This window comes from Rhopalosiphum padi, chromosome 2 (genome assembly GCF_020882245.1).
Source record: "Rhopalosiphum padi isolate XX-2018 chromosome 2, ASM2088224v1, whole genome shotgun sequence".
In the NCBI taxonomy this organism is placed as follows: domain Eukaryota; kingdom Metazoa; phylum Arthropoda; class Insecta; order Hemiptera; family Aphididae; genus Rhopalosiphum; species Rhopalosiphum padi.
Genome location: NC_083598.1, coordinates 80,901,938 through 80,916,096, shown reverse-complemented (window position 1 = coordinate 80,916,096; position 14,159 = coordinate 80,901,938). Strand labels below are relative to the sequence as shown.

The 14,159-nt window shown below is 26.3% G+C and overlaps 1 protein-coding gene across 1 annotated transcript; it reads left to right on the top strand.

The window, feature by feature from the left end:
* Positions 1–2,053: 2,053 nt before the first annotated feature.
* Positions 2,054–13,811, top strand: LOC132921247 (glutamyl aminopeptidase-like). Its single transcript, XM_060984164.1, has 16 exons — positions 2,054–2,208; positions 2,298–2,502; positions 9,257–9,784; positions 9,853–10,114; positions 10,197–10,367; positions 10,472–10,569; positions 10,648–10,782; positions 10,843–11,004; positions 11,066–11,288; positions 11,349–11,473; positions 11,536–11,739; positions 12,263–12,482; positions 12,564–12,693; positions 13,042–13,155; positions 13,270–13,372; positions 13,503–13,811. Exons 2-16 carry the CDS (start codon positions 2,329–2,331, stop codon positions 13,647–13,649), a joined length of 2,796 nt encoding a protein of 931 aa, XP_060840147.1. The 5' UTR covers positions 2,054–2,208; positions 2,298–2,328; the 3' UTR covers positions 13,650–13,811.
* Positions 13,812–14,159: the final 348 nt, after the last annotated feature.

The window sequence follows — 14,159 nt, the reverse complement described above, 5'->3', positions numbered from 1 at the left end:
CTTATGTTTCTTGTCATTAATTGTCGTTAGAAATTAGAAAATACATTCAAAGAGTTTTATTTCTTGTGATATTTAGATGTAATTAATGTAATTACTTTTCTGATTGAATTGTAATTTCATCGAAATTTTATTTGAGTACGAGTAAATTAACTTAATTAATTTTTAAAAGTAACTATAGGACCCGTGAACCGTGAACATAGTACTTATCCATATGTGATTAATAATAATCTTTAGTTGTTTGTGGGCAATACAATTATTGATTTAGGTATAGTTTTTGATCGTGAGTTAAATTTTCATGCTTATTTAAATAAAATGTATTGTAAAGCTTTTAAGACGTTAGGTTTTATTAAAATGATTTGTAGTGAATTTAAATCAGTTATACTCCAATAATGTCTTTGTATTGTGCTTTTGTGAGGTCGATGATGGAATATGGAGCTGATGTATGGGATCTAAGTACTTTTTGTGGATATGGATCAAGTTGAAAGTCTTTAGCGTAAGTTATTGAACTTAACGAATAAACGAAATAATATGTGTTAAAAATTAATTATCCAGCTCATAATTATTTGCCAATTCTGCACCAACTTGTCTTGAATATTTTAGTTAACAGAAAACTTGAATCTAATATGACTTTCCTAAGGCGTCTTATTGATAACCTTATATATTCTCCAAGATATGAAACTCCAAGTTTTCATATCTTCTTAATCTATAATTCTACTAGTACATTAAAATCGAATAATTCAAAATTACTCATTTGAATTTCGATTTAGATAGATTCATCAACATTTTCAATAATGATCTACCTACTTCACAATTTACAGGGGAAAAGGGTGATTCTTATTTGAATAAAAGATGTTTGTATCGCCAAAGCACATTATTTAAGTAGCATATAAAATCTAAGTTTTTAAAATAGGGTTGAATTGAATAAAATGAGGATGAACATGCCAGGTAAATTATACTAGCTGTATATAATTGGTCATTGTTATTTTATGCAATAATAAAAACTTATTCGGCAAAATTAATTTTGTCATTTTTATCATTTTTTGGGTGTATAAAGGGTGATTCCTCTTTTGTGTTTGATGAATGATAATTCCGCCTTAAAGAACTTTGGGGGGGGGCTGAGTCTATATCCAACAGAACTTCGTATAGGACATCAAGTTTAGTGATGAGAGCCGGCAGGTGTATGAAGAAACTTCTTATCACACTTTTTGGCATACCAGTAAGTAGTTATAAATATTATGATCCTTAACTAAAAATGCTATACTTCTTAATTTAAATAAATTTATAATAAAAAGGAAAATTGTGGGTGAGCATACTTCGTGAATCATCTGGTATACATTATCACAACATAGAATAAAAATTAACAAGAATAATTCGATATGAAATTATTATATACGTATATGTGTTATCTAATAAATTTATATATTTAAAATTATTTAAAAATCTATATTATATTGAAATACTATTTTACAAATTTTATTTGTGTAATGGGCATATGGTATAAGATAAGATATATTAATATAAGATATAAAATATAGTAAAATCACTACAGTATATAATATTATATTTTTTTATAATTAAAGGACATTTCAGCAACAAATAAATACCTGTTTAAAGAAAATAAAAATTAGACATAATATGAATAATTATTTTACTTTTTGTAAATACATACCTAGAAATTAAGCGACTAGAATTTGATCAACAGATACGCGCAAAAAGTGATCCTAGTTATAGGTACTCTATCTTTATAATACGGAACGCAACACTACAATACTGGCTATAATATTGGAGGAAAATAGACATAATTTTAGTCAAAAATAATAGAGGAAAATGGAAACCAACCTTTTTTTTGGAGGAAAATGGACAGTGGAGGAAAACAGTATCTTGATTTTTAAGGAAAATGGCTACGGCCAGCCCTCTAATATACTAATTGATGATCCCCGATAAACAATATGATTGGAGTTTATCAATTTTACCATGACCTAAACTAAACCTTTGATTAAGATAAAATAAAAAATAAAATTGATTAAAAATAAGTTTTAATTTCTTGAATTACATCAGTTAATTAACTTATTATTATGTCTTACTTTTTGCATGTGTTCTTATACTTTTTAGTAAGCTAATTTTAATTATTCATCTAAAATCATATAGTTTGGTTATATTCGTTTTATTTTAAGTATTATCGTTTGCAATATTACCTTTACAACAGAGGTGTGTTGATTTAAAAATTACATAACATAACCAATATTTTAATTTTTGAAATTATTATATTAATTTTTCTTTGAAATTCGTATTTACAGGAAGTTTAACTTTCCAGATATTGGATAAAATATGACACCCGCAGTAACAAAATGGATGTTTCTACTTATTTTTGCAGCTATCTCGCTCGTAACAGTCATAAACGTTATGATCAATCATACAACGGAATTAGATTGGATTCCAAAAGATCAAAAGTTTTCAGAAAGCACATCAGCTGGTCTTTTAATGGCCCTCTACAATGATTCAGTGAGTTTTTAGAAAAACGTATCAAAATATGAATGTTATATTATGAACAATATATTATATATTACCATTAAAGTAATCCGTATCTATCAGTATGAGCCATAAGATACGATACTAATTATACTATATGAGTAAAATATCTATTAGCTATTCAAAATATATACCTTCCATACATAGCTTCTTCATTATGAAATTTCAAAGAATTTTGTATATTCGAAGAGAACTTTTATTTAATCCTTTATAAATCATTATTACTATTATAATGATTAGTAAATATCACTAATATCAGTATGATACTTACGATATACTTACCTATCTTTTTTGGCCATAGTTTCAAGCGTTTTTTAATAATGCAATTTATCTAAACTTATACATAATAGTTGCATTCATAAAAAACAAAAACGAAAAACGAAAAATATGATAAAAAGGCATTAACTGAATTGCGGCTCGGATTTTACGGTGTTTGTAAATAGCGCCGATTTTGGAAAACTATACCTGTATAACATACTACATCTATTGCACCGGTGTAACAGGCTATAATTACCCGCAGTAATTTTTACCCCCTCCCGGTAAATATATCCTAGGTTAGTAAAGGGAGGTAAATATTATGGAGGGTAATAGAATCCTGCGACACTGGTACAAAAAAGGTATACTCGTACATCAATTGTGCTAAAAATACGATAACTGTCTTAGTTAGTTTAATTTTTATAATTTAAGAGGTTAATACGTTACAAAATTATTCAGTTGTGCAACTTTTGCAACTTGTATTGTAGTGTAAATTTTTACTTTTCTAAAAAAAATGACATGAAAATAAGAAATACCTATTATATAGATTTTCATTTTATTACTTTATTATAAACTTTTCTGTAGTGATCCTTTTTACAAATTCAAACATATCTAGATTTCCATTTACACATTAAGATATATTTTCTTCAACTTTTATTTTTTCGTTTTTTATTTTTATGAATTGTTAATCTTATTTTCTTTTTCAACTCATAAAAACAGATACATAGTTAACAAAATCGATTGGCGCAATAGATGTACATATATACCTTTTATTTATCCCATATTTTTTTTCTTTATCTGTGATCTTCGGGACAATTGATATTATATGCCCGGATTTTCGTAAGTTCATTAAATCCAGAACGTGTTTATTTGAGTATTATAGTTATATCCCAGTCATTGCTTGATTAATTTTAATCATTATTCATTTTAAGACAAGTCTATCATACTTATATTATTACCGTTTTCCAATTAATAATAACAACTACTAATAGTTGTAACTTGTGAGGATTTTCATTTAAAGTTAATAACGGCATTTTTTACAGTGCCCATCCAAATATTTTTATGTGCATCGATGTTTTGATAATATACAATAAGGTACCTAAGTTAAACTAAAGTGTACTAACTTAAATAATTGCAGAAAAAATTTAAAATAGATAAAAAAAAATTCATTAGAAATACTATATATGTCACTATTTTAAGAAAACAAAATAAACAAATTCGAATTTCAAAAAAAAAAATATATTTATGGAAATGACTTCAATATAACATCATTATTCATTTGACAAAAATTATGACACATTAATAAAAATATAATTATTATTAAACAGTTTAAATAAAATTAATATAAGTACATATATTTAGTTTAGTACCTGTAGTACCAACATGTAGAAAGAAAATATAAAAACACAAAGACAAATTAGTTTAATATTATTTATAATTAAATGCTTGATATATAATATTTAGTTTTATATTTTTAATTAGTTTATAAGGTGTCATAAATGGAAATATAGAACAAATAATATTGTAGAAGGATAGAACAGTAGTTTCAATACAATATTAAGAAACCACAACCAGTTTTTACTGATTTGTATCACTATCTTAAAAAGAGACAAAACATTCTGATCTTTCATATGCATGCAGTTATTTAAATATGGAAGTTAAAAGAAGAAAAATACGTATACATAATTATATACCAAAGATATAAAAACATTAGTATATCGTACGAAATTTACAGCATCTTTTAAAGTTACCAATTCAATGGACTACATCCGAGTTTTATCTTAAGAGCTTTTTTTATATTAGTTCCTTACAGATTAAAAAATTACATACTACTTTTATTCCTTATAAAAAGGAAGTTAACTACAATATATTACATTTTAATATTATGATACTTTTAAATATATCAATGAAAATATAAAATAATAATATATATAAATTATAAATATTGTTATCATTCAATGCATACCAAACCATAAAGATTTAATTTAAAAAGGCAATAATGTGTACCTAATACAATCAATTTCTAAAGTAAAATGTTATAATGTATGTACATAAATATTAAAGGTAAACAACTCAGTAAATATTGAATGGTTAAAATAAAACTGTCACGTTAATAATCGAATTAAAATTTAGTAATTATATTAAATTTATAGGATATATATTTTACAAATTCGAATACATGAAATCATTGATTATAAATACTATAGATAGCTCACTGCAGTACAAAATACGCTACGCGCTAAATGGCGAGTACCGCTATGTAGCGCTCCGCGCGGTGTTTACTTATGGCGTGTACCGCAATAATCGCTAGTGTAGTTCATAGGAGTAGGGATCAGTCTTAAGATTTTAACAGCAAAAACAGACGTGTGGAATCTTGATTTAATGATTTCAAATATTTTCAATGCTTAGAGCAGTGAGAGCATCTATAAAGACGTTACTTGTATTCTATACTCTAGTACTCTACTCATATCGTTGTACTGGCGCACTGCCAACGATTAAAACATTATAAACATTAAATACCTATCCAAAATATAACCCTAGATAGGTGAAATAGTTATTTTCAAATTAGTACCTAATTATTAAATTATATTAATACTACCTAGGTATCTCATTGCCATATTTATGTTAAGGTATATTATGTACATTTTGTATTTTATTCATAACACATTAGTACATAATACATGTACTGTCATTATCATATAATATATATTTTGTAAATTGGATTATTATTGAGTAAATAAAAATTGTACTATTGTGTCTATAATAAGCTGTTGCACTGAGTTCAATGCACTCAACACGAAGTATCGTCGTCTCTCTTAAATTATACTGAAGACATAGGTACCAAGTTAAAAAATATTTTTAATATTAACCCTATGACATTAATTATAAATTGTACACTTACATCATATAGTCGATTAAATGAAAACTTGACTGTCTTTACTTGAATAAAACTTTGACAAATGACAAGTGACAATGCAAATTAACCACAAATCGCGTAAGCAATGGACTAGTGAAGAAAAAAAGTTATCTTTATCTCTTTATTATAAATCGCCATCAACATATAAATATATGCGTAAAAATAAAATTATTTTACCTGGCGAAAGTACAGTGCGTCGTTGGCTAAACTCAATTAGTTATTCAACTGGATTTTCACCTCGGTATATGGAACAAATTAAACTTAAAGTTTCTTGTATGAGTTTTCAAGAAAAAAAAGTTATTATTTTATTAGATGAGATTTCAATTAAAAAAGCGATAGAATACAACAAAGCTTTAGACATAATAGAAGGATATGAAGATCTTGGAACTTTAGGGCGAACTAACAAAATTGGCTCCTATGCACTAGTCATAATGATCCGTTGTTTGTACGTAAATTGGAAATTTCCATTATGTTATTTTTTCACTGGTAATGGAATAAAAGGGGATAATTTAACTAACATACTTAAAGAATGCGTAATAAAATTATTAGAACTTGGTTTAGTACCTTCTGCTGTAGTCTGCGATCAAGGATCACAAAATAGAAGAATGTTTTCATTACTTGGTGCAACACACAATAACCCATCAGTAGACATAAATGGTCAAAAATTATTTTTAATTTACGATATGCCTCATATGATAAAAAGCTTACGAAATAATTTATTAGATGGTAATATAAAAATTGAAAATAAATTAATTTCATTTAAAGATATTAAAAAATCTTATGAAATTGACTTAAAAAGTAATACTGCACGGGCAATGTGTAAAATTACACCCGCTCATATTGCCCCAAACGCTTTCCAAAAAAATGTCGTGCAAGTTGGCAATACAAATTTTTAGTAGATCTGTTGCAGCTTCTATTAAAACGTGTGTTTCTACTGGTGAATTAAAAACTAAAACCGCACTAGACACAGCAAATTTTATTGAAAATGTTAATGATATGTTCGATTCTGCAAACAGTAAAAATTTGTATGACGCAAATCCAAATAGACGACCTCTAAGCAAACGTAATTCTCAAGTCCTTCAAAATTTAAAAAACTTTTGTATTCTTTTTGATAAAGCTGTAAAAATAAATTTAAAAAATAATAAAGTAACTACACCTCCGTGTTTCATTGGACTTAAATGGACATTAACAGCTATTATTGGTCTTTATGAATCAGAAAAAATAATAATGAATCAACATATTTCAAATAAAGAATACTTTTTAATGACTAACAAATTAACACAAGATCCATTAGAAAATATGTTTTCCATAATGCGACAGAAAAACGGCTATAATAAGAACCCAACTGCCCGAACATTTCGTTGCTGTTTTAGTGCGATTTGTTCTTATAGTTTAATGAAATGTTCTGAAAGTTCTAATTGTGAAGAAGATGGTGAAGAATTTTTTAATGTGGATACTCTAAATGATGTGCAAATAACCAGACCTACATACTCTGAAGAAATTCAAGAAGACGGTTTAAATGATAATATATATAATTTAAGTGATGATTGTGAGACTGACTCGAATACTAGTTCTGGTACTATAGTTATTAACACCACAAATGCTAAAAAATCATTAGAAAATTGTGCTGTCATTTATTTTGCAGGATACTTGGCGTATAAGTGTTTAAATAATTTTAGTTGTGATGAATGTAAAAAAAATCTTATAACATCTTTAGATTTAAATGATGAATCGCAATTATTATTAACATTTAAGATGTTTAATGTAAATGAACCATCAACACAAGGATTAAAAGCACCATCAAATATCATTGTGGACATAACTAATACATGTCTCAACATTTTTAATGAAGAATTTGAAAAAATAAAACACGAAAAACATATAGTTTTTAAACTTTTAGATATTTCAAAAAAAAAAATTGATAAATATATTTTTAAATTAAATGTTTCGACGTGTAAACTTCATTATTTATATATAATAGAATTATTATTTAGAACAAGAATATTTAAAGAGTGTAAATGGACAAACACAGAGTTACACAATAAGGCTGTCCAGCAAATTGCAAAACTAAAAGTGTTTAAACACAATTAATAAATAATATTTCATTATTGTTGTATGTGAATAATATAATTTTCATTGAATAAGTTATTATTTTATTTTTTTTTTTAATAAATTATGAAATTAAAATATTTATATTATATTATTATTATTTGACGTTTTTTAATTGCTATTTTTTTAATCTTGCCGATGTTACTTTATTAAATATGTATTTTATAATGTTTAAAAATGGGATATTTTATTTTAAGTTTAAACATTTTGAAAACCACCAGTTTTTATTTATTTATTTTGCATTTTTTTAAATATCATGTGGTATTACAAAATTGCGCGTTAAAGGTTGTTTTGAATAAATTGCAATTTATAAAACTAAATAATTGTTATTTGTTTTCAATTTCTGACCATCATACTATAACAATTTACTTATATACCTACTTTATATCAAATCAATAAACAAAATTATTAATTTACAATAAATATTGTAGTATATTAATCAGCCGCTATACAATTGCGCTTGGTGCGTTGTGAAATAACGAAAATAGTCACAACAATGTAAACAATGTAATTTTGTATTACGATCGTCGTGATTGTAGTCGGACCGGTAGCAACCAAAAATAAAACATAATTATCGCTAGTACAATATTATTATATCGTTACCAGTACGCTACCTATTGGCAATCAATTGAACTCAATTGTCGCGCAACATATTTTCTATGACAGTGAGCAATCTATAATAATATATAATCAATGATGAAATGTATTTATACCTTTTTTTTAATAATTAGTAACATAAGGCTTATAATAATATTTTCTTTGGATTATTTACATTAAATTGAAACAATATATTATTGCCATTAAACTACTTAAGTAATTTCTAACTAACAGTATGAAGTACAACATATGAGTAGGTACAATATATATTAGCAACTCAAAATATTTACCTACCGGCTACCTTAAATATCTTCTTAATTGTCAAATTTTAAAGAATTTGACTTTTATTTAATCTTACATTCATAATTGCCTTCACATTTAACATAGGTAATTATCATAGTATTATACTCAATAACGAAGTAGATAGTACTATAGATAAGGTGTACAAACAGTACCTAACTCACGGGGAAGGGTGTTTTCGTATTTTTTTTTTTTACATAATCCCCATTTACCATAAGGCTAATAATTTTAATAATTTTTCAACGTTTTAAGAACTTTAGAGTGTAGGTGTTTTGTGTAGGTATATTTATAACTATTGAATGTATAGTGTAGAAACTTGATACACACTGGTATTGTATTTAATTTCACTTCATAATGTATATTGTCATAAAAATACATTTTAATTGATACATTTATTTATAGATACATTTATATAAATTGTATTATATACTTTTATGAATTGTGAAATAAATGAAGAAATAATTAATTATCGGTTTAAGTTTAGTATTTCCAATAAAAATACAAAATTATATTATAACATTTAAAGCATATCATTAATTTATTGTTTAGAGTAAAATGGCAGATAAACCATGGGAATTTACATATCGTTTATCCCCGTTTGTTCGCCCTCAGCAGTACTTTATTAATTTGCTCCCAAATCTTGAGCAAGGTTCATATGTTGGTTCTGTTGATATTTCAATAGTATTGGACACTCCTCAAAGTTACATTAAACTACATTCAAAAGGATTGAATATCAAAGAAACAAAACTAAATTCCAGTTCTGTAACATCGTTTTTATATCCAGAACATGAATTTTTGGTTATAGTACCCAATGAAGAACTAAATGCTGGGGAATACAAATTACAACTATCTTTTGAAGGTAGTTTATTAGACAAAATAGTTGGATTTTATCGAAGTGTTTATACAGATTCAAAAAGCCACGAACAACATTATATTGCTACTTCAAAGTTTGAACCGACTTATGCACGTTTAGCATTTCCATGCTTTGATGAGCCTCAGTTGAAATCAAAATTTAAAATAAGTTTAACTCGACCATCTGGTAATAACTACACAGCATTGTCCAATATGAACCAAGAGGTCAATATAACAATTAATTTAGTTGAATTCAAACTTTGCACTGTTGAATAATAATAATAATGTTTTAGTCTGAAGAGGTCAATGTGCCTACAAAAGGATTGACTACTGTTCATTTTGCAAACACTGTCCCAATGTCTACATATTTGGCTTGTTTCATTGTATGCGATTTTCAATCACTTGAACCTGTTAAAGCAGATCAAGGATTTCCATTAACAGTATATGCAAGGAATGGCCAGTCTGAAAATATGAAATATGCTCAACATGTAGGTCTCCAGGCAATTAATTTTTACGTCAATTATTTTGGAATTCAATACCCACTACCAAAACTTGGTATATATTATAAAAACTTAGTCTTACAGTGTTGAATTTTAAATATATTACTCATATAATGATAATTTATTAAACTACTTAGATTTAATAGCTATCCCAGACTTTGTTTCTGGTGCCATGGAGAACTGGGGTCTTATAACTTTCCGTGAAATAAGAGTTTTATATAAAGAAGGAGTAAATTCTACTAATGACCAAGAGCAAGTAGCTTTAATTGTTGCTCATGAATTGGCTCATATGTGGTTTGGAAATCTTGGTATGTAAATATATAATATATTTCCAATTTATATCATTACAGTACCTTTGTATATATGTTGTTTATTAATATGCAAATAAATTGTTCTTACAATATATTTTTAGCAACTATGAAGTGGTGGAATGATTTATGGTTAAATGAAGGATTTGCAACTTACATGAAATTTAAAGGGGTGAAATGTGTACACCCTGACTGGGATGTAGTACGTATTTGAAAAACTATTTATTTTTGTATGTATACACATATTATTTGTTAAAAATGTATATTTATTATTTATTAGGACACATTGTTTCTAATCAATAGTTTTCAACTAGCACAATACCACGATGATGGAGTCAGTTCTCATTCTATCGTACGAGATGTATCTCACACAGTTCAAATAAGCAGAATGTTTGATGTCATATCATATAATAAAGTAAGTTTATTCGTTCTCAATTAAATACATTTTCCCTGTATTATTTATTTAATTTTCTAGGGTTCTTCTGTAATACGAATGTTAGAAGGAATGTTGGGTGAAGAAGTATTCAGGATTGGCATAACTGCTTATTTAAAACGTTTTGCATATAACAATACTGAAACTGATGATTTATGGGCAGAATTACAAACAGCTACTCAAAATACAGTTGAAGTTAAAAAGGTGAAAAATAATTATTTAATTTATAAACCTAGCTACAAATATTTTATTTAAATTAAAACAGGTTATGGATACTTGGACACGACAAGCAGGGTTTCCAGTAGTATCTGCAATGAGAAATGGAACTAAACTTACCTTAAAACAACAACGATTTTTATCCAACTTAAATGTTAATTCTTCTACCAACTCATCTCTATATAATTACAAATGGGAAATACCTATTACCTATATCACTTCAAACAATAATAGTGTGCATAAGATTTGGTTAAACAAAGACGTAGATTCGAGTGAGTGTTTAGGTTTGTTGAAGGATTAAATTGATACTAATTAAAATGTTTGTTTTAAAGTTACAATAGACATACCCGATGCTGAATGGATAAAACTGAATCATAGACAAGTTGGATATTACATTATAAATTATTCGGAAAATGATTGGTATTTACTTAACAAGTTATTAGAAAAAAATGTTGATGTAAGTGTTTGGATAATATTTTTAATTATTATATATTTATATAAAAAATGTAAAATCTAAAGGCAATAAGTGCTGCTGACCGTTCAAATCTTATTCACGATGCCTTTAGTTTAGCTTATGCTAATTACTTACCATATAGCATAGCTTTAAATATGACAAAATATTTATCTTCGGAACATCATTTTGTTCCTTGGGATGTAGCTGCTACAAACTTATATATATTAAGAAACAATTTATATCAACGGCCGGCACAAAAAAATCTTGAAGTAAGAGTATTGAAAAATTAATATTTACAATGGTATCGTGATATTATACAACAATATAGATAGGTTATGTCAAGTTAAATTAATAAATATTTTCAAACTTTATAGTTAAAAGTACATACAATTATACCAAGTATTTAATTATCATGTTGAATAGTGTATTCAAAACACAATTAGATTATACAAATGTTGTTTCTAATATTAAGCATATCTTATACGTTCTAATCATAATCAATTATTCACACTGTTCTACGGTAGTACTGACATATAAGTTTAAGTGTATTAAAAAAATAAAAATTTAATTTATTCATCCACTATCAACCGCTTTCGGTTATCATATCTGGTTAATTTAATATTTATAAAGGAGTAACATCATATTAATACTTTCTAGTCATCTTTTATTTTACGAAGGGCTGACATTTGCAGTTTTATGCTCATCAGAATGTTGATTTTACATATTCACCAACAGTATAAATGATACTATCAATTCGACATAATATCTATAAGTATTTATTATATATTTAAGAGATATGTAAGACATTTATTGAGAACTATAAAAGAAGATTTTTGGGATGATTCAATTGATAGACCCTTTTTACAACGTAAACTTCGAGGAGTTATTCTCGATTTAGGATGTTTATATGGTTTACCAAGCTATAAAATAAAAGTATATGAATTATTCAAACAATTTTTGGATGATGAAGTCAAACCTAATCCAGATATTAGACACACAATTTATTATCATGGTTGGTATATTTCCAATTTTTAATATAAATAAACTGATAATTCATTATTTAGTTAAAATATTTATAAGACTTGTTTTTTAGGAATGGCTCAGGGTAATGCTAGTGAATGGGATAGACTGTGGAAATTATTCTTAAATGAACAAGAATCTCAAGAAAAATATAAACTTATGGAAGCTTTATCTGCTTCAAAAGAATTAGAAATATTAACTAGGTAAATATTGTGCATTTAATTTAATTTATATAAAATAAATTGTATTATATATGCTTTAAGAATATTAAAAATAAAATAATTTATATTACAGTTTTATGAAAAATTAAGTTTAATAAAAATAATTATAAATGTGTGTGTTTTGTTATATCTACTTCTATAATTAGTAATATAAAATAATTATTATAATTTTGGTTATGATAAAATCAGATTTTTTGTAAAAAAAAAGGTATTCGACAAAAATTGGTAGGGGGTCCGGGATTTCAAAAAATCTTTCATCGGGGGTCTGTGTTCTACAAAAGGTTAAGAACCGCTGTCCGCTGGAATACAACATAATTTATTGTTTTCTAGACTATTGCAATATGCCAAAAATGAGAGCTACGTTAGTTCCAATGATTATTTTACAATCATATCACAGATAAGTCGTAATCCTGTTGGAACTCAACTGGTGTGGGACTTTTTGAGGTACAAAAATATTTATATTATATACATTATATCTCAATTCAATTTCAGAAAAATAGTTTCAGCCGTTACAAGTCAATTTAAAACTTAATGTAATATATACTTATGTTTTTTTAGGGATGAATGGCAGTATTTGGTTAATCGCTTTTCTCTTGATCGGATGGGAAGTCTCATCTCTTCATTTTGTTATCGTTGCAATACACATGAACGCCTTGAAGAAGTAAATGAGTTATTTGTTTTAAATCAGAATTTAATTCTTGAATAATGCAGTTTTATTTAAATTATCGATAGAGGTTTATTTTTACTTTTTTAACGTATTTAATATTTATACATAAATATATTTTTTTCAGATTAAAGTATTTTTTGATAATCATCCTGCAGAAGCTGGAGCTTTAAATTTCGACCGGCAAGCTGCACTTGATGACATATCTGATAACATTAAATGGTTAGAAAAAAACGAAGATTCTATTAATAATTGGTTGATTAATTCCATTTAATTTTTAAAAATTGATCGATTTGTTTGTCTATATTTAATATTACATCATCATATTAATTATTATTACGACGTTATACCTTATATTATTTTTAATTGTTTATTACTTATTGGTATATTATTTTAATAAAATAATATTATAATAAATTTATTTAATACTGTCAAATTTTCGCATTATTTTACCATATCGGTCTTTTTGTCACTATACTTAAAAACTGTCTGGAACTTATATGTGAATGTGGTTATGATTACCGTGCCACAGGATTAGTTTTTAATGTTTTTATCTTCTATGACTGACTTTTGTCACGGTATATCACCAATTATTTAAAACATATCTTAGTTCTTAAATCGTGGGATAACGATTCTGAGCGGATGTGGTTTTTCAAGTTACCTATGGGCTTGTATGGATTGGTGTTTTTATGTTTTTTTTTTCATAGTTTTAATTATCAAGTACAATAAGAGGACGTTATACCCGCATGTGTTGTCTCTGTTTTACTAATGTAGATCATAGCAA

What these genes read in the sequence shown, in the direction of transcription:
- LOC132921247 (XM_060984164.1), top strand. Translation starts at nt 2,329, where the DNA reads ATGACACCCGCAGTAACAAAATGGATGTTTCTACTTATTTTTGCAGCT. An exon ending in TATGTGGTTTGGAAATCTTG is followed by an intron (nt 10,368 to 10,471) that starts GTATGTAAATAT and finishes ATATATTTTTAG; the next exon opens with CAACTATGAAGTGGTGGAAT. An exon ending in CTGGTGTGGGACTTTTTGAG is followed by an intron (nt 13,156 to 13,269) that starts GTACAAAAATAT and finishes ATGTTTTTTTAG; the next exon opens with GGATGAATGGCAGTATTTGG.